The sequence below is a fragment of the Peromyscus maniculatus genome, chromosome 21 (genome assembly GCF_049852395.1).
Source record: "Peromyscus maniculatus bairdii isolate BWxNUB_F1_BW_parent chromosome 21, HU_Pman_BW_mat_3.1, whole genome shotgun sequence".
In the NCBI taxonomy this organism is placed as follows: Eukaryota; Metazoa; Chordata; class Mammalia; order Rodentia; family Cricetidae; genus Peromyscus; species Peromyscus maniculatus.
In genome coordinates this window covers 57,268,130-57,289,191 of record NC_134872.1, presented here as the reverse complement: position 1 = coordinate 57,289,191, position 21,062 = coordinate 57,268,130, and the positions used below count along the sequence as shown (strand labels likewise).

Sequence of the window (21,062 nt, the reverse complement as noted above, 5' to 3'; positions counted from 1 at the left end):
CAAAGATGGGCTTGCAAAGATGGATACGGTGGCACACACTTGAAATCTCAGCATTTGGGAGGGTAAGAAAGGAAGTTCCCAGGTTTGAAGCTATGTGGGCTGCAAAATTTGGCCTTATCTCAGAAGGAATAAAATGAGTAGGGAAACTGGGCAGATGTGATGAAATTGAAGATCTTGAAATGGGGCGATTATTCTGAATTACCCAGGTAGAATTCATGTAATCATCATGGCGATTATAAGAAGGCTACAGGAGAAAAGTTGGAGAAGGGGAAATGATGATGGGAGTGGATATGAGTGATGTGTTTTAAATATGGGCAAATGAGCTATAAGTCAAATACTTCATACAACCGTTGGAAGCTATAAAAGCCAGGGAACTAGATTTTCTTCTCAGAATTTCTAAAGTGGAGCAATGATGTAATGATGTGAAATTATTTTCAGCATTCTGTTTTTTTTTCTTTTTTAAGCTACAAGATAAAAACTGTGTTCCCAGGGTTGGGCTATATCTCTTGCCTTGCATATTTTAGGCCCTAGGTTTAAGCCCCATTACTGCAAAGGAAAATTGTTTTCCCACTATATATAAAGAGAATTTTGGGGAAAAAAGCCTCAACTCTTAATGCTATTCTGTAGATCTTCAAGGTTGGCTCCTCAATGAGCACTTGCCTCCCTCATTTTTGTCACAAGATTTGTGGTGACCCAGACATCAGGGGCATCAGTGCCCACCAGCTTTGGCTTTTGGATCAGTGGCATCAGTGGTGGGGTCTGTAGTAGTTTCAGCCACGACACTTTGCACATGATCCAGCGGTAGCATTATTATAATCCACAGAGGCACCTTGGTAACCTCACCTATGACCATGATCAGCTCATTAAGCAATAAGCACTGATGTATCCTTGATGTACTTCTTCCACAAGTTGAGCTTGGGGGCTGAGGAATAACTTAGTCTTTTAGGTGGCACCCTTGAGCCACCAAGAACTGTAAGTCTGAATGCTCTTCGATGACAGGATTAAGGTGGGCTTCATTTTCAAATGGCCAGTGGTGGATGGGTTGCCAGTGCCTCGGACAGTGTTAAGAATGATATCTTGTTAGAGACATGTTGAATGTTGAAGAAAATGGATCTGAAGGAGTTTGACTTTGATATCTCATTGGGTATACATGACCTGGAAACCATGGCCAATGAGAGTCTGGCTTGTTAGATGGCACTTGTGATCTTTTGCTCCCATGCTGCACCTCTTTGTTCTGATGAGAAGTCTTCTTCTTCAGACTATGTATCCAGTTGGCTATGTTTGAGAAATTTTAGCAGAAAGTAACCATATTTCCCTTTTTCTTCTGAAAACCATTTTCCCAGGTCTGGTCCTCCAAACCAGATTACTCCTTCATAAATAAACAGTGAAAAGAAAGTATCTGAGGCAGTTAGAGGACCTTATCCCATTTCTAAGTTAATCTAATGGAAAATGCCTCACCATAAAACAGCAGTAGCATGAGTCCCAAATCCTGCCTCGGCTCTACCCAGCACAGGTCCTCTGACTCTAATTGCTCTTCCCTTTTGTCTCTCTGCCCCATAACTTAGAACTGTCTTGAAGACGGTAGATGTACAAGTAAAACAGGAGAAACTGGTCCCAAAGCTGAAAAATAAGTAGTGTAACAGAGTATCAGTCATCAGCCTGTGCCCAGAGAAGAGGGTAGAGAGGGGGGTACTCACAGGTTAATGTAAAGAGTTAGACATGAAAAACAAGATGTGAGATAGAAGGCAGTCTATAGCCAGCTCAACCTGAACACACTCACACAACTGCAAGAAAAGACACAGTCTTTGATCAAGAGATCACTGTCTTACCGGACAGATGAGTTCACAAAACAGAGAAGAAGGAAGTGAGGGTTGTGTGTACTTCTACGTAGCAGTCCAGCGCTGAAGCCATATTGTAATAAATTCTTTTCTAATGAAAGCACAAAATTTCAAAGGAAAGACGTGCATAATTAAAGCATTGCAAAAAAACCCCCATACAATTATGTTCACATGTGAATATAAAAAGGAGTAAGAAAGACATGAATTAATATGTCATAAAATGTTATGAGCTATTTTCATTACCCTTCTCAACCCTGTATTTGTATGTGATATGCTTGTTTTTTTCTAAATATAAACTATTATTAAAAATTCTTCCTCTTAATCCTCACTGACATTCTAATTGACGGTATAAACCCACTTAGATGCTCACCAAAATGATTATCTACCCAAACAATGCTGCATGTACAGTTTGACACAGCTTGGGAGCAGCAGATAAAAGAGGGTATTTGAGACATTCCATAGAAGCCATGTAGAATTTGTGCCTAGGATTGAAAGATGTTCCAATGATGGATGTAGCAAATCATGGTGCTAGTTGAAGTGGCTGAAATCTTCAGAGGAGGTAGTATAAATGTCCAGATGTTTCTGATGATGTTACTATACACTGTTTCTTTTTGGGTGCTCACTTTGAATCAAAGTAGAAAAACTACAAAGTTCTAACTGCATGGAGACAAAGCCAGCTTTTCTCTGATCCTTTCTGAGACACAGAACTAATTTTATTATCCCCACACCGTGGTTAGCTTTATTCCAAACTCTTGCAGTAAAAGAACAGCAGGGCTCTCTTTGGCGCTGGGAGAGACCTGATGTACACTCCCTTTTGGTGCATTTTGGACATGTTGACTGATCAGCTGTGGATGCAGCTGTCTGGTAAGCATATTCAGAGGGCTTTTCTGGCTTACACTTCTCTTTCTTGCAGGCACATCTTCCCGTCTTCCTCATGACCACTGCAGATGAGCCAGTAATAGTGCAGAAGGCTCATAGTGGACCTGTGCACAGAAATGCACATGCCCTACCAGGTTTAATCTTAATCTAAGGGAGACATCATAGAGTGATTCTCATGGACAGAAGGAAATGGTACATGAAAAAAAAAGTTTAGATGCCCACTTTGTCATCTGGACAAATTGGCTTATTCTTCCACACTCAACATAGTAATGTTACTCTTCTGGGAAACATTTTCAGGAACAGCCAACCCCTTTCTCCTTGTGAGGTATTCTGTGTTTGTGCAGTGGTAGACGCTGGGTGTTCTTTCACCTTAAGCTTAGCATGGTACACCTGTGATGTTCATTTGTATATTTCTTACACTGAGAATTAGTATTGGGAAAAGAGCTGTCTATTTTATGTTTGTCTTTCCAATGACAGACCAATAAAGAAGGAAAGGAAGCATTCACTGTTTTATTATGGGGAAGATGCAGAACAACATTTATAGTTTATATTTTTTTCTATTTCTATGATGGTGTGAACACTGTTCTAACAAGTGATATCTATCTATCTATCTGTCTGTCTGTCTGTCTATCATCTAACCTGTCTCCCTCCTTCCTCTTTCCCTCCCTCCCTCCTTCCCTCTCTCCCTTCTCTCTCTCTCTCTCTCTCTCTCTCTCTCTCTCTCTCTCTCTCTCTCTCTCTTTCTCTCTCTTTCTCTCTTTCTCTCTTTCTCCCTCCCTCGCCCATCTCTTTTTTGGAGTCTTGTCAGCTATTCTTTTAGAATAAAGATTTAAGTCTTATAAAACAAACAGAGGACAATTAGTGAGTTTTAAGTGTGTCAACCCACGAAGGTTATTTCCTTTCTTCCCATGCCAATTTGGTAAAAGTGGTTCTCCGGGACTGCATAATTACAGATGAATGACAGTGAATTGCTTGGACAATAATTGGTAGGAAGTACAATTATGAGAAGTCATTAGTGGGAGAAAATGAATAGTTGGTTGCTTAACAGGTCAACGTTGAAAGCCCAATGTGGTTAAGCATTGTATTAAATTACAGGCTTTGCCATTTAAGCATATTTATAAATCACTGATCTTTCTAAGCTGTATTTTTGCATAATCTTTGATTTGTGGTACAGTACAGGAGCTGCCCATTGTGGGTTTCAGGAGTTCAATGAAGAAAACAGTGCACATTTGAAATGTACAGTGCTCTCCAGACCAGGGGGATCAGCTGACCTACTTTACACAAATAACATTTACAAAGTATTACATATGGTATTTAAAGAACCCAAGCTAAGTCTGTACAGTTGGTGTATTTTTCTGTTTAGAGGCTGTGAAGTGTGTTAGCCATCTAGTTCCTTGGTCCTTGATTTAGAAGTCCCAGGTTCAGAATTCAGAACTGATATCTCATTGCTTTGTAATCATGTCCAGGAGGAGTTGTGGTTTTCTATCTGTACAATCTGTTAAAACAGCAATACTACCAAAACTAAGAAGAAAGTCACAATAATGCTATCTTTACCCTTCCTTCATAAAGAAAAAAAATCACTCAACATAGTGTCTTAATTTTCTTTTTGGTGGCTGTGACAAACACCACAACTAGAAGCAACTTAGTGAAGAAAAGATTTATTTTATTGTACTTTCAGGACACAGTCCACCTTTTATCAGGTGACGAACTCAAGGCAGGAACCAGAAAGCAGGAACTGACACAGAGACCATGGAGGAATGCTGCTTACTGCCTTTCTCCCTCTGACTTGTTCTCAGCCCATTTTCTTATATAGCCTAGGATCTGCCTGCTCAGGGGTGGCACCATGTACATTGGGCTGTGCCCTCTCATATCAATCAATGACAAGAAAACTCACAGACAAACCTGATGGAGGCAATCCTCCAACTGAGACTCTGTCATATAACTCTGGGCTCTGTCAAAATGATAGCTGAAGCTCATTAGGTGAAAGAGATTAGGATTATTCTAATTCTTCAATAAATGTAATATTTTTATGCTTCTTATGTAGTGTATATAGTATGTTCACTCAGGTACATGTTTGCTGGGCTTTGCAAATAATATAGATATTTTAAGTACTGTGAGTTGAATGCTAACCTGGCATCCAGTTGTGTTTGGAATGGGGACATCCATAAATGCCATACGAAGTAGTAGCTCTGCATTCCTATTACCAACTGCTGATGTAGGAGGCAAGGTTTATCCCCTGTAATAACTACAGAATGATTTAGTGCTAACAAACATGGTACTGGCTAGATAGCTTAGGAACTGTCTTAGATTCCCAGGTCTCCTTGAATCTGCTCAGCTTGTCAGTATTTCATTAGTGATAACAAAATTCATATTGCCCATTTCCTTCAGCTCTCGGAACATGCTGTTTTCTTTTCACACTCCCATCTTCTATATGGGTGTACTTGTTATGAACTGCATGGGAAGCTGGCAAGTGAGTTTGTCTGCTGTATTCACCACAAGCCACCTTTCATGACAGTTTCCTCTTGCTTTGACTGTCTTTGTCATTGTTGTCTTCTGTTCAGGAATTTGGGAGGTACCACCTCCTTACCCCTGCTGTGTTAGCTACCCTGAGAATACTGGACATAAGTGTCCAAGGGTGGAGGTTTCCATTTCTCCTATCTGCTCAAACCCTAAGGTGTGGGAGAGGACGTTAATACACAATAAAGCTCAGTGATGCTCTTTCGATGGCATAGAGTCTAAATTAATTGAGTAGACATTCAAATTTTGAGGTGCTTGCTTCCTTATGTCTTAATATATATGTATACTTATATATGTATATATATAACATATACATGTATATATCATTATATATATGTATATATATAGTGTGTGCGTATGATATACATGTATATGTTTCCTGAGCAGCTACTATGTGCCAGACACTGTGAATGGCTTTGGTGTTGTCATAGTGAACAAAATAGACATTGCTTTTGCTGCTGTGTTTAGTGCATGAGACAGACAGGTAGTTGCAGCATTCAAGGCCAAGTTACAGTTGTGTCAAGTACTAGACAGAAGAGAGGTGTGGTAATGTGACAAATTACAACACAGAGCTAGACTCTCCAGGAGGTCTAGGAGACTTGCTTTATGCTCAGCAGTAATCAGTCTAAAGAACTCAGCATGCTCTCCCCAGAGAATCTGAGGTAGAGAACAATCAGATATAAAATGATTCTGAGAGCCTTTTCATGTTTGTCCTTAGGTTCAGTGTGCGTATGTGTAGTTTATATGGGTAGAAAAGGGCTCAGATCCGACACATGCTGTGCCGTGACTGTAATCCTTGTTTTTATTTGCTTCTTCATACTATCGTATTCTCTCATATGAAACGACTCACATCAATGGCTTACCTGTTACTCACTTTGCTTGTGCAGCCTTAACCCCAGATACGCTCACTAATTGTTCCATCAAATGCCCTGCATTATTCTTAGGAGTATGCAGGAAGAGGTAGAGAACAGAAGGTAGCTGAAGTGTTCTCTGAAACCCCAGGGAAAAGTTAGGCAGTGACCTCCTTCCGGGGGTAGAACTGACAACGAGGGAGACCACGTTAGGGGACAGATGATTTTCTTGGGATAGAAATGCCCTTACTAAGTCAGAAACTGTAGAACAGGGTCTACTGTGAGGGATTTGGTGGGGGGGGGGTTAAGAAAAGAATTTGGGCCTTTATTAATGGGGTCTTAAGAGAGGTACTACAGGTGAGCCAACAGAGAGATTGGACTAACATGAGTCAGCAAAATCATTTTTTAGGCATATGATAAGAAATGGTTAGAAAAGATCCATTTGCAGAAGGTCTAGCTTAGGTGATTATTGCAATTATTTTGACATCTTGGGTTTGAATGTTTGTAGCTCACAAGAAGGTCAATATGTATTGTAGATGAAATTAAGAGGCTGGATGGAACTCAGAATGTGTCCAGATTTCATACCTTAATCATACACAGAGAGAATGACACTTTTTTTAAAGAAAATAAACGTTATGAAATAATTTCGCTACATTGAAAGACTGTTAATTCAGTGGACTAAACCTCTGAATTGTAAGCCAGCCCCAGTGAAATATTTTCCTTTATAAGCACTGCAGTGGTCATGGTGTCCCCTTACAGCAATAGAATCCTTAACTAAGATAACCATCACCAGAGAAGCTTTCTCCTGTAGGAGATGGGAACCAGTATAGTGACCCTCAATGGGACAATGTGCAGAGAGTGAGCAACCTTGGAACACTCAGCCCTTAATGGGATGTCTTCTTCAAACCCCTTCCTTTCTGGGCTCAGGGAACTCTGAGGAATAGGAGGTAGAAAGATTGTAAGAGCCAGAGGGTATGGGAGATACCAAGAAAACAATGTATTTCAGACACAAAAGAAAGATGAAAACATGGACTCACAGAAAGCATACATAAAGTGTGTACAAGTCTAAGCCAAATGGGGTCCAATGCTGAAAGCAGACATGGACACCAGCTCCTGTACCTAACCCAGAAGCTATCAACAATTGATAACAACTTGTTAAAAAATGTTTTCTCCAATGGAGTCTCACTGGGTATACAAACCGCACTTAAGAGTAGACCCCTGGCCACCAGTAGATAAAAGGAACCAATGTTACTTTGTTTTTTTAAATAATTATTTTTATAATTTTAATTTTATAACAAATAAAATTATAATTTAAAATTATAGTTATTTTTGTAATCTCAAAAAAAGAAAGACTGTCAATATTTGAAAGGATTTTATGTGAATAGTTAAATATGTACTTTAAAATTCCCTGAGTTTCCTTGTTAATTTTGACTTGACCATTTATTTTTGGTTGTGAACCTAGCCTTTAATGGCTGAGCCATCTCTCTAGCCCTTGACCATTAATTATAAGAATGATTAGCTGATAAATACGTTTGTTGTCTTCAATTTTGTTCTTTATGTGCTTTAACTTTGATACATAGTCATGTATGTAGCCAATAAAGAACAGGTTAGAGAAATTCACACATATGTATACACAAATAAATAAACTTTATTTCATTTTATTATTCCCAAGGGTTAAGATGTACAAACAGGGAATAAAATTAAAATTATTTTCTTTGGGGATGATTTATGCCTTAATTTCCACCTGCCCTATAATTAGAAATTTTGAACTCTGTAAATGTTTTTTAAGATAAAATTATTGCCTTGGTAAACTTCAGAAATTACATCATTAACCCCAAGACCTTTCTCAGCCTAGAACAACATGGCTGGTACAAGTGTCTGTGCACACACAGACAAATAAATAAAGAGGAAAGTTTAAAATAATTTGAAAATGATTTATTGTCGGCCACCCCTGCAGTTAGGAATTCAAGTATTATTACTTTACTTCAGTGCAGCAGAGGAGGACAGCAACTTGCTGTGGGCTAAAGGTAAATGATGATCTATTGCAGAGGAGGAAGGGGATGAACTGAGGAAAAGGGGAAGGAGTGGGGTGTAAGCAATGTGTTTTCTGAACTATTGCTTCACACAATGCCTTCAAAAATTTCCCTTGACCTCTGCTGGAAAATCCCAGTGTAAATGGTGAAGCAAATGGCATTCTTAAATCTTTGATCGTTAAGGGCATATGTGCTTGGTACGGCAAGGGTGATCAGGGGGTGTTAAGTCTCCTGCATCAGCTGCTTGATAATCTCATCCCAGAGGTACCTGGTTCCAGTTCGAAGGGATCAATTAACACACAAAAACGCTAAGGTGACTCTTCAAAAGTAATCTATACTGCTCACAGCATTTGTGGGTTAAAACCTCATGTCATAAATGAATTATGGAGTTCTATAGTAGAATAAAATCTCTACATATTTGAAATAAAAGTGAAGTAAAAGCTCATTTTTCCAAACACAAAGTAATACAGGGAAAGAAAAAGTAAGCCCTAACATTTGCCAATGTCTCTTACACAACAAGGTTTGCACTGAATATTTCATTAACTAGCATCTCATTAAACTATCCTCAACTCCATGCTGAAAGTTCATCTACTTCTCAGAGTAACTGAGAAAACTGAAGCCCACCTAGACATATTTCTCTATGTTAAGACTAGCTCACATATAAATTTTATTTAGTGGCGGCTCTTAGGTTTTCCACATCACTATGCTGTCCTTGGCTGTTTTTATGAGCCCCTCTTATAAAATCATATCCTTGTTAACAATTAAAGTATTTAAACAAGTTTTCTCTCGATTTCAGGTTCGGTTCCAGAAGTTACTGTCACCTACCTTCGAGCAGCTGCATGTGCAGGAGACACAACGTTGGTTCTGGAGGAAGCTGTGGACTGGCACCCTGGGGATGAGGCTGTCATCATCAGTGGAATGAGTGTTGAAGGTGCTGGACCAATGGAAGAAGTTGTTATTGTGGAAACTGTGCACAATACATACCTCCATCTCAGGACCCCCTTGAGGTACTCAGATTTCAGCTTGGATAGGTTCACATGGAGGAAGATGAGGTCTTACACAAATTGGGCTCTGGACATTTATCTCTTGATGAGATCCACTAGCATTAGATAGTGCCGGACATCTGGAAAGGAAAATAATAAAGCATAAATGTTATGAAATGAAAATTTCTTGAATACTTTCTCTAGTGGGAACCTAGAATCTCTGCCTTAGCAAGTGGTTAGTACATAATTCCCAATGCTATGATAGATGTGTTTTACAGGTGTAAATATGGCACATTCATAGGTATTTGAGTGTCTAAAGAAGAATCTATTCCTAATAAGATGTAGAATCATGTTCTCAAGTGCATCTTCCTCTCTTGTTTTTGTCAGATATTCTTACAACTTCACAGAGAACTGGGTAGCTGGAAAGAATCATATTTTGAAGGCTACAGTGGCTCTTCTCAGCAGAAACATTATCATCCAAGGAAATCTCACTCTTGAGAGGGTACAGCACCTCCATTCCTGCCAGGAGGCCAATGCTGCTAAAGGTAGAAATGCAGTTTGATAGAAAACCCAAAGAGTGAATAAGTGTTCTCACTGCCTAACAATATGTGATGGGCCCATTGGTTGGTCTTCTTCATTAGAACATACTGTTAGTCTTTGAGTGTTCATATTATTCCATAATTTTCAGAATCCTTTTGATAACTTGTCATTTCATCCCTTTCCCTACTGACAGGCAAAAGAAATAGACAAAAGGCAACAAAAGGCAAAGGAGATGATTTAATAATTTGATCCCGGAAAACTTGTGCTAATGATAAGCCAGGACAGCTGGGATGCTTAATGATTTCTTTAATTCCAGGCTTCTCCTAAGATTCTCAAGAAAACTATGATTCCAGAATCAAAGGCTTGGGCAGTTCATTCTTATTGATTAGATTTGCACCTCCTCCCCTTTGGGGGTTTGTTTTCTGAGTGACCTACCACATACTCTAGGTAAAGGGGTAACGGAGCCAATTCATCTTCTGGTAGAATAGCAGGTACTGAATCACACTGATGTGCCTATTAAACATCTATTTCAGGGATGGTTAGTTTAGGAGGTTATGTTTTGGTTTCCCAGGCTGTAGATTATGAGGCTTTCACATGCTGTGAAGATATCATTTGTCAACTTTGGTCCAGGATGGTGTGGGTGTCAAGGATGACTTCCAGGCATGAGCTGTGGATGGATGTGATGAGGCTTTTACTGTGTTGGGAAGAGGAGAAGGTTTGGGGATAGGATGGTGGTGGTAAACATGAGTTTAATTTTGTACACGTTGAAACTGAGAGGGCAGGCCAGAATTTGAGCAGAGATGTCTGACAGTGTCTGGACCTTAATAGAAATATCAAGGCTAGAGTTAAAGATTTCAAAGATCTGTACATAGAGGTGCAGTTCACTGTGTTGTGATGCAAGGGATTGTTAACAGTGGACAATGAGAATGACCTTACTCCTTTCCACTCGAAGTCATCAACTAACAAATATGTAATTTGGTAAAAAGAAAAAAAGTTTGGATAAAAGTAGGTTAGGGCTGATTGACTACCACCTTCACAGTTCTGCCAAATTGGGATCATAATTGGGCTAAAACATATAAACACACAGCATCTCTTTACCCACTGCTTAGTGGACATTTCTGCAAAGGATTAAGCTCTGTAATTCACCACCTCTTTTGCTGCTTATTGGTATGAACCTGAGTGCAGCAATACAGATGGCGTGTGGTTGTGCTGGTTAGCTTTTGTTGTCAGTTGGACAGAACCTTCAGTCACCTGAGAAGAGGTAGCCTTGTTTAAGGAACTACCAATATTAGATCGATCTTTGGCCATGTTGGTGAGAGACTGTTTTGACTGAAGATTGGCATGGGAAGGCTTAGCCCACTGTGGGAAGCACCATCCCTAGGCGAATGAGTATGGGCTGTATAAGAAGGCTACCTGAGTATGAACCAGAAAACAAGCTGGTAATCTGTGTTCCTCCATGGTCTCTGCTTGAGTTGCTTGAGTGCCTGCCCTGACTTTCCTTAAAGATGACTGTGGCCAGGAAATGTAAAATGAAACAATCTCTTCTTAAATTGCCTTTGGTCATGGGCTTATTACAGCAAAAGAAAGCAACCTGGGACAATAAGTATGTCTGAATGAAGTTTACTTTGTTTCTTCTTTCTATGGACTCCAAAGTAACATGGCTGATACTGAATCAATTCTGAAGGTGACCTCTCCATTTTGAGATTCTTTCCCATTATCAAATGTTGCATGTCAGCAGAGAATATTCTGAGTGTTGGTTTCTCAACACTGTAGCAATGGCAGTTTGCATTCAGCACAGGTCACTTTTCTGTCCTTAGTAGGAAGATTGCTGGGGAAGCAGATTGGTAGCAACTCTCAGTAACTTTTCTGGAGCCCTCGGTCCTGTCACTGGAGATATTTTTGCTAAATCCCCGAACACACAACAGCATATTGAAGGGAACCCCATTGGGTACTTTAAGACCTTAAGCACTATGGTGGGATTCAGTACTAAACGTCCACGAGAATTATCAAATATGAAAAAGCCATTTTATTACATCTTTCCTATGGGTTATCTTTTGTGTTTAAATCAACACCACTATAATTGGTATGATTGTAATCTGCCCCTTTCTGATAGGAATTAAGGTGATTTTGTGTGTGTGTGTGTGTGTGTGTGTGTGTGTGTGTGTGTGTGTGTGTGTGTGTAGGGGGTATTTCCAGAAATAAGTGAGCAAGGGTCAATATCATATCCTAGTTTTTGATCTATTTAAAGAGTCCACAGGGTCTAGTTATTTGATCTACTTAAAGGGTCCACAGGAACAATGAAAGAAGACTGTTGGATGGTTTGTCCTTTGTAGCCATAGAGCCTTGCAAACAGAGATTTGTCTAGAAGCATGCTTAATGTTTCCTTTGGACATCATTCTGTGTTTCAGGTAACCTAAAGCACTGTTTGTACTCTAAGAGTGAAAAGATGCTGGGAGCCAGGGATCTGGGGGCCAGAATAATCATTCAGTCCTTCCCAGAGGAGCCCAGCTTGGTCAAGCTAAAGGGAGTTCAGTTTCAAGACCTGGGGCAGGCCTTCCATAAGCACCTGCGCTCACTCACCCTGGTGGGAACTATGAGAGGTAAGGGACCACACCTTGGCCTTCCGGGTTTTCTTCTGTGTTGATGGTACCGCATGATGGTGATATGTGGGACTGACAAGTTCAGAGGTGGATAAATGTTTACAGGATATATATACTTTTCAAACTTCAGTACCTGAATTAATTGCACATGGAGCTTACTAAATTCAGATAGACACTCATCAGAGCAACTTGCACATGTGAGGAGGTGTTAGTGGTTCAAGTGTAAGCACGTTCTGATGGAGCGATGTTTTGATAGAGAGTCAGAGTTGGGAAAAAATCCCAGACAGTGTTTCTGAAAGAAGCGATCATTAATGAGTTAATTTATAGGTGTTAATTTGTATTCTTATAAGAAACTAGAGATTTTGCTCTATAATCAACATAAAGTGTTGTATAAATACAGATTTTACAGTACTGACAAACAGACCCAATACTTACACCTTACCTTTAAATGAAGACTCATTATACTAGATATATATTAGTGAAACAAAAGCAACCCTCCTCCAATAGAATACATAGACGGGAAGATGGTTCTTAGGGCTTTTAACCTGAGTCACCACACTATGACAATGCTGTCCTCAAAATGTCACTCTAAAAATCAGAACTCCAAGTTAATGACTCATTTTCAGTTTACTGTAGTTATTCTCTTTTAGCTTTACAAATATGCAAGTTAACGGATATAGTATAATTTTAAGGTTAATTTCTTGTAATTTTCCTAAGACACATAAAGATATCAAGGGACTGTGGATATAGATATTGTGCAGTTTAGCATGTGTAAGGTCTCTCACACACAAACACACATACTATTGAATATGCATGTTCTGGATTATTTTTTAGAACAGAGGAAAACGGACACTTTACTGATCTGTATTTTCTATATTTTTTTTTACTTTCCAAATTAGTTAAATATTCCACAAAGCTTTCTTTGGCCAACAGCATGATAATCTTGGAATAATTTTTTTCAAAATTAGATATGAGGGTTTAAACCTACTCAACAGTATAACGAACATTTAAAAGTCCAGAAGAACACAAATAAAATATATGACAGAAAAAATTTTTTTGGGTCCTGCTTAAAGTAATTCCAGGAGTGTTTTATTGTTCCTTTTTGGAAGGAAATGCTTCAAACTTCTAATAATTGTTTTTTTCTTGAGAAGAAAAATGAAGCACAAACTGGTATTTCAAAAGCAAATGATTTATCTTTGCTAATTTTTATATTATCTGCAAAATACATTCAGTGTTAACTATCAGCCAATATTTTAACCATAGTTTTTTATTTTAGTCCTACATGATTTAAGACCTGAATATTCAAGTGATTTATCTTAGAAAGATATTGTACCAATTACATAGTTCTCATATGATAAAAGTCATAATTGGATTATAAAGGTAACTAATATATCTTGACTGACATAGACTATATTTCATTTTTATTCAAATTTATTAATTGTGCAAACTAATGGGTTTCTTTATGACATCTCATTCATGCATATAATATACTTTGATCATCTTCAATCTGCTGTTATCATATTCTATCACCGAATCCATCTACTCTTACTCCAAGTTTTCCTTCTACTTTCATGGATTATTTTGACATGGATTATTTTTAAAACAGTTTATTGTACATGTTATTATAAAGTTAAAAGAGAAAAAAACTGTCCATAGCAAAAATAGGCTTATTTTTAGAGAAACCTATGCTAAGAATGATAACTTTAAAATTTTGTTAGTTTAAAAGTAAGAAAAATAAACAAGATTATATGTATATAATTCAGAATTTAGTTCCTAGAAATGACCTATTTCTCCTCCTCCTTCCTCCTCCTCCTCCTCCTTCCTCCTCCTCCTCCTCCTCCTCCTCCTCCTCCTCCACCTCTTCTTCTTCTTCTTCTTCTTCTTCTTCTTCTTCTTCTTCTTCTTCTTCTTCTTCTTCTTCTTCTTCTTCTTCTTCTTCTTCTTCTTCAGGACAGAGTTCCTGTGGGTAGGTCTGACTGTCCTGAAACTCACTCTGTAGACCCGGCTGGTCTCGAACTCAAAGATATGCCTGTCTCTACTTCCTGAGTGCTAGGATTAAATGTGTGCTCCACCACTGCCTGGCCAGATATACCCTATATCTATGTGTACAGCTGAACACACTTTTTTACTTTTCAACATGTAATTATGAGGTTCTGTTTTAATATGTATACGTAAGTGTGTGCATGTGCACTATACACATGTGTATATGGTGTTCCAAAGAAGAATAAGAGAAAGCAACACATATACCACCTGCATCCAATAAATGGCATCATTCAATGTAGAACAGCTAGAAGTAATCAAGACAATGCCCACAAACAAATCCACAGGTCGATCTAGTTGAGGTAATGCTTCAGGTAAGGCTCCCTTTTCTAGGTGTGTCATGTAGACAACCAAGATTAGTCATGGCATCAGCAATGAGTGTTTTGGTCCAAGCTGGCCTGGTATTCATAATCCAAATTATTGGCAGAACCCAAAATTGACCTGAGAACCAGGCATATGAAAATACAAGGGAAGTTGCTTCAACTATGCTGAAATAAACTGACATTTAGGAAAATAGTTACTCAGCCTCAATATCTCATCTTTGTATCTACCCCAAAATAATGGTTTGTGCCTTGGGCCCATCAACAAATAAAGGTTTGCTACTGGCTACAGTTGTGCAGCACAGGATAGCATTTCTGTCAATCATGGCCCAGCCCACTGTGGCTAGTACTGTCCCTGGACAAGTGGGCCTGCGTGTACAAAAAAGTTAGCCGAGCATGGCCAGTGGGAGATTGAATGAGTAAATGGTGTTCCTCGGTGGTTTCTACTTCAGGTCTCTGCCTTGGCTTGCTCAGTGATAGACTGTAAACTGTAGGATGGAATATAAATCCTTTCATCCATAATTTCCTTGTGGCCCTAGTATTTTTCACAGCCATAGAAACTAAACTAGAACAGCTGACAAGGTATAAACATTAATTTATTGCCCAAGAAATAATGGCTACAACTTTATATGCAAGTATAGTTTTAAAAAATCCTGGTTAAATCATATAAGACCTTGATGGCTGCTCTACTATGTTGTGATAAAGGACATTGAATAGGTAGAATTCTTGATAGCCATATGGCTTTGTGGCTTGGCCACTTTCTCTTTTTTTAGATGGATAACAATTTCTAGCATTTGTGTCTTGAATTTCAACTAGCTTTCTGTTCAGGATCTAGTGGCCTTAGTTGTCCAATTTCTTGATTTGTTTTTTTTTTTTTTCCAAATGATAGAGTTTCATATTTTTGTGGAGAAATATTTTCTGGTTATGGTGCATTTTGTTTGGATGTGGTCAACAGAATCTGAGGAGACTCTGAGGTGTGAGCAAAATGTTCACCATCTTCTTTCCCATTCAGGTTCCTATCTCCAGAGCTGTTCAGTGTGGGGCTCCTTCAGCAGAGGCCTTATCATGCACAGAACCTGGGGCCTGAGGGTGGACAGTAATATATTCTACAAGATTATAGGCCATGCCCTGCTGGTGGGTAAGTACCTTTGCTTGGTTAATGTATGCATTCTTGAGTAGGACAGGCAGTCTTTCATAAACCATTCTCCAACATTGTTGAATTCCAAACTTACAATATCGTTATTTTTTCTGAGCATCACCTAATAGGACATAGCTTAAAATCCCAAATTCAAATTTACTCACCACTGAGTGACTTAGTAAACTGTATAAATAGGAAGCGAATCACTTGAATGTTGAACTCAGGTTAATAAACGTCTAATGGGAAGTTTTAAAATTTACTGCCACAAATTTTCCCATAATTCTAAGTCCACCCACAGTCTCAGATGCTCAGGCTTGGATGATGTTGACTAAAGATTCAAAAATTGAATTTGTGCATAAGTGTTTCTGTGGTCGGCTGGGGCTGCAGCTTCTGAACTGGCAGACTGCTCACTATTTTCTAACTTTCTCCCTTTAAGTTCATTACCAAACATCAATATTATCTTTAGATAATTAGAAGCCTCAGCTGACATCACATCACTCCCAGAAAACAATCCAGAAGTTCTGGATGCGCTAACAAGTGCCCTATCAGTGGTTTCCACCCCAACTGATTTCCATAAACTCATCCTGGTCCTTTTCATTTCTTCCTCTGCACTGTCTGAGGAAGGAGCTACTTTATTTCATCCTTTTCAAAGATCAGCCTTTCTTCTGCCACATGGCTTTTGCATAAATTGTTTCTCTACGTTCATGACAGCTACTCTCTTGGAACATTCTTTCTCTCCTATACCTCCAGGCTAGAACTTCTCACCTTAAAAGTCCATGTCACGTTCTGATTCCTCTTGTTTTACCACCAGGTTTTGTGACACTGTCTTCTTGTATCCTATAGTTCATCGTAGGCCAGTTGGCTGAAAGAAATGAACTGAGAAGCAGTCTTTGGCTTTGTCAGAATATAAAAGCAAACCGTAGATTTGTGCTGAAAGTAAGAATATAACTATGATTGTTAGTGTTTTATTTTTAAATGAGCCCTGTGATGTGATCTAAGAGAATGTATATGTTTTATTTAAAAATAATATTTTGAGATAAAAGGCTGAAAAAGTTCTAATCTCAAAAGAGATGTTGCTTCATGAGGGACTGTGGATTTTATAAACTCATTTAAAAACAAACTCCAGTTTGAAGATATGGAACATATATATGATGTTATCAGGTGTATAAAATCTTTTGATTAGAAAAGGGTGGCCACAGAAGTCAAGCCAACAGATGCAGGCTTGACTCTGTTCTTAGTTTTCTCAGTGAAAATCTGTGACTGCAAGCAGAGATTTAGGATGGCATACTAACAATTTGATTTTAGCAGAAAATGATACTGAATAAGCAATAAAAAACCTATAGGAGGAATTCAGCCTTGGTTATTGTGGATTATTGGCTCTTGACATCCTTTTTATTGTAATAAAGGGAATTAAAATATTTAATTCACTATAAAGTTTTCTGTCATACCTAAAACAGCCACAAGTTCAGATCCATTAAATGACATGGGAATCTCAGGTAAAATAAAGTCCTAGCATTGAGGGGTTCTGTGGCACTGTCTACACACTATTGATCTGACCTAAATGAATAATACCTTTCTATGCCACATGATTGGGACATTCCATGGTCTTCTATTCCATTCTCATTGTGAGTGTGACTGTCACATCCTGTCCAGCATGTTCCTTCAGAGCACATCTGCGCTTCTAGGAAAAGCAGTCTATATAATTTGAGAACCAGGTTGGGTTGGACACAGGCAGTGTGGCTTTTCATAATTATATTTTTATTAAATGTATTGATTGACATTTCTATGCACATATTTAAGACTATCTGGTTGTTCCCATTTCCCCCATCTCTTTAACTTTTCCTGTTTCCTACCATCCAAGTCCCTTTCTCATGTTCATTCATGGAGAGAGAGAGAGAAAGAGAGAGAGGGAGAGAGAGAGAGAAAGAGAGAGAGAGAGAGAGAGAGAGAGAGAGAGAGAGAGAGAGAGAGAGAGAGAGAGAGAGAGAGAGAGAGAGAACCACTGAGCTTAATCAGGGCCATCTATTTGGTTTGAACAGTGGAACTATTTGTTTAGACTTCATCTAAGAATTAAAATAGATCTATTCTGTTGCAGGATATTTGAACAAGTTATGAGCCCTGAAATCGTGTTATTTACTGGAAAAGCCTGTTTCTAGTTATGGTCTAACTCAGTCCTAGCACACATTTTTAATCCAAGATCTTTCTGTTTGAATATTGTAAACAGGATTAAATAAAGTCAACCATAGGTCAAGAGGTGGATCGAGCAACCAGTTGACAGGAAGTGAACACAGGATCATTAGTAGAAAATTAGAGTCAGAGGGAGTCAAGAGGATGGATAGAGAGATGTACAGGAAGTAGAAGGGAAGGACATGCAGTTTGAGGAGGGTTTTTTGTTTGTTTTGTTTGTTTGTTTTGAGATGGCGTAGTGTTACAGAATATTTGTTTAATTATGCAAAGATGTGTTACATTTGTTTATTTTGCACAATATTTGGTTAACTGTGTAAAGATGTGCTTCATTTGTTTAATTATGTAAAGATGTGCTGCTCTTTTACCTTGCCTGCCTAAGGCACCTGATTGTTCTAATATAGAGCTGAATAGCCAACATTGAGGGAGGAGGTATAGGCATGACTTCCAGGCAGGGAAAATAAGCAGGAGGAGGAATTTAGGCTCAGGGGAAGAAAGAAAAAGAGATGCCAGGAGCCAGCCAGCTAGCCATGGAGGAAGCAGGAAAGCAGGACATACAGGAATGAAAGGTAAAAAGCCCAGAGGTAAACATGAATAGGGACAGGTTAAATCAAGTTAAAAGAGCTAGTGAGACAAGCCTAAGCTAAGGCCAAACATTCATAATTAATATTAAGTATCTGTGTCTTTATTTGGGAGCTCATTGGTGTCCCAAAGAAAATACCAACCACAGCTTAGGGAAGGCAAGGAGGCTTCTGGGAAGTTGGCTGAGGAGGAAGGCCAGTTAGATGTTTTCTCTGCCTCTCTGAGCTAGTAGACTTTCACACCAGCATCTGGCTTCTGAGTTTTTATTGGTAAAAATCAAACAATTGAGATTTTGGTTTAAAAAAAACACTATTCCTATTATTATTTTTCTTTAAAGTTAACTAAGATGCTAAGGCTCATAGTCCATACAATATATATTTCTTTCTCTGCCTCATAGATAAAAATTACCCAATCAAGAAATCATGTTTTATTTTTCTCTTGCTTTCCTGAATGATATCAAATATGCCAAACTAATATATTCTTCTCTTCTCAGGGACCTATATGGACAGTAAGTTTGGTACTAGTGAGACTATTACTGGAAGAAAAATTGGTAAATATATAAATTTATTTTATTTTGAATCTATCATGTTCATCTATAATTGTCATAATTTATAGGCAGCTATCATGATATGTTCATTGTAAATTTGGTGAGCAAGAGATATTGAGACCATGATTAGAAAAAGCACAGGGACAAATAGCTAAACTAGTGGAAACACATGAACTATGAACCAATAGCTGAGGAGCCCCCATGGTATTAGACTATGCTCTCTGCATAAGCGAGATAGTTGATTAGCTTGAACTGTATAGAAGGCCCCCAGTCAGTGGACCTGGGACCTGTCCTTGGTGCATGAACTGGCTTTTTGGAACCTAGGACCTATGCTGAGACACTTTGCTCAGTCTTGGTATAGGGAGGAGGGGACTAGACCTGCCTCAACTGAATCTACCAGGTTGGGCTGACTCCCCAGGGGAGACCTTGCCCTGGAAGAGGTGGGGATTGGGGGGTGGATTTGGGGAGAAGGCTAGGGGGTAGGAGGAGGAAGGACAGGGGAATCTGTGGCTGATATGTAAAATTAAATTAATTATAAAATAAAAATATTTTAAAAATTTGATGAGCATACTATTTTTTCTAAATATATATATATATATACATATATATAATTCTTTGAGAATTTCGTGCAGTATATTTTGAAACATGTTCATCCCTCCTCCAATTTTTGATTTCAACTTTCCTATACCTTCCCGTTCAACTTTGAGAAGACGTCTGTGTTTTTCTACTTCCCTCATCAAACCCATGAATACTATCTCACTAAATTGATAGAGTTTTAAAATGATTCCCAATGACTTATTGCTGTACCCATAGATTAGAACATCTCTCAACCCTCATCAAAGAAATATAATTTTTAAAAATTATTTTAATTGTATGGATATATATGCATCAATGTGTGGGTTTATACACATGAGTGCAGGTGCCTATAAAATCCAGAAGAGTGAGTCAGATTACCCCCATGCTGGAATTATAGGAGGCTGTGAACTGCCCAATATGAGTACTGGGAACTGAATTTTGGTCTTTTTACAGAATAGTTTATTCTTCTAGCCATTGATCTATTGCTAATACCATCTTTATAATGTCTAAGGATATAATGTCTAAGATATAGTTATACATAATATATATATGAAATAAAGTTTATATTGAGTCAAAGAGTATTGAATTATATAAATTTTAATGTTTGTGAATCCCCTGTGTTTGATTTATTTATTTTTTTCAAATTAGACTGGTGGGAACAGGGAAGTACAATAAGAAACAATGTGATCATCAGTGTTTCTGGGGCTGAGGGACTATCCAGTCCTGAAATGTTGGCACCAGCTGGCATCTACACTTACAGTCCCACCATCGTGGTAGAGGTAAGAGCTTCATTTTCACAGGAGAGTCTAAGCTCTCTTCCAACATCCCTTCCAATAGTTCACAGTAGCATCAGATACTTGATTTGGGGTTGTTCATTTGAATGAGTATCAAGAAATTTGCTTATGATTTTGTGTTAGGTGATCAATTTAATGATTATTTTCAGGATTCATATGAAAGCTATTTAGTATGATAAGTAAAGAGTTGTATATTGATCATTTTCTGGTAAGACAAACTGAAACATCTTGTTTTGGATCTCTTGGTTCTGATGCCAATTACTTATTAAATCACCTATAGCCTATCAAAATAATTTGGCATATTTTTGTCAAAAGAGAGTTTTACATTGAATCAGGAAATATATGAGACATATGGGTTTAGGAGCATGGTCTTAATTTTTATTTCATTATTTGGTGCAACTTAATGTAGTGAAATTTTAGCCATGTGATGAAGTAATTTTTTCTATTTATTATTAACCAAAGATTTGTGAGTGAGGAGTAGTACTGTAATAGCAGAAGGCCATTTAATTTCTCCCTTGTTAGCTCTTGGTCTGCCCCCAGCATGGGTTAAGGCCCTCTCTTTCCCAGGATGCTACTCTGAGCATCTGTAGATGCATGGCCCCACAGATCCTCCACTGCTACAGTATTATGATATTTATGC

At 38.4% G+C, this 21,062-nt stretch overlaps 1 protein-coding gene across 11 annotated transcripts in view; it reads left to right on the top strand.

Annotated features, from left to right (window-relative positions):
• Pkhd1 (PKHD1 ciliary IPT domain containing fibrocystin/polyductin) overlaps window positions 1-21,062 on the top strand; it is a 483,551-nt gene that overhangs the window by 192,377 nt on the left and 270,112 nt on the right. For all 11 annotated transcript variants that reach the window (XM_076557889.1, XM_076557888.1, XM_076557887.1 and 8 more), the window contains 6 exons: window positions 8,915-9,125; window positions 9,489-9,646; window positions 12,050-12,241; window positions 15,614-15,739; window positions 18,999-19,055; window positions 20,277-20,407. In XM_076557889.1, the coding sequence (XP_076414004.1) occupies window positions 8,915-9,125; window positions 9,489-9,646; window positions 12,050-12,241; window positions 15,614-15,739; window positions 18,999-19,055; window positions 20,277-20,407 (875 nt within the window). The remainder of the gene's footprint in view (window positions 1-8,914; window positions 9,126-9,488; window positions 9,647-12,049; window positions 12,242-15,613; window positions 15,740-18,998; window positions 19,056-20,276; window positions 20,408-21,062) is intronic.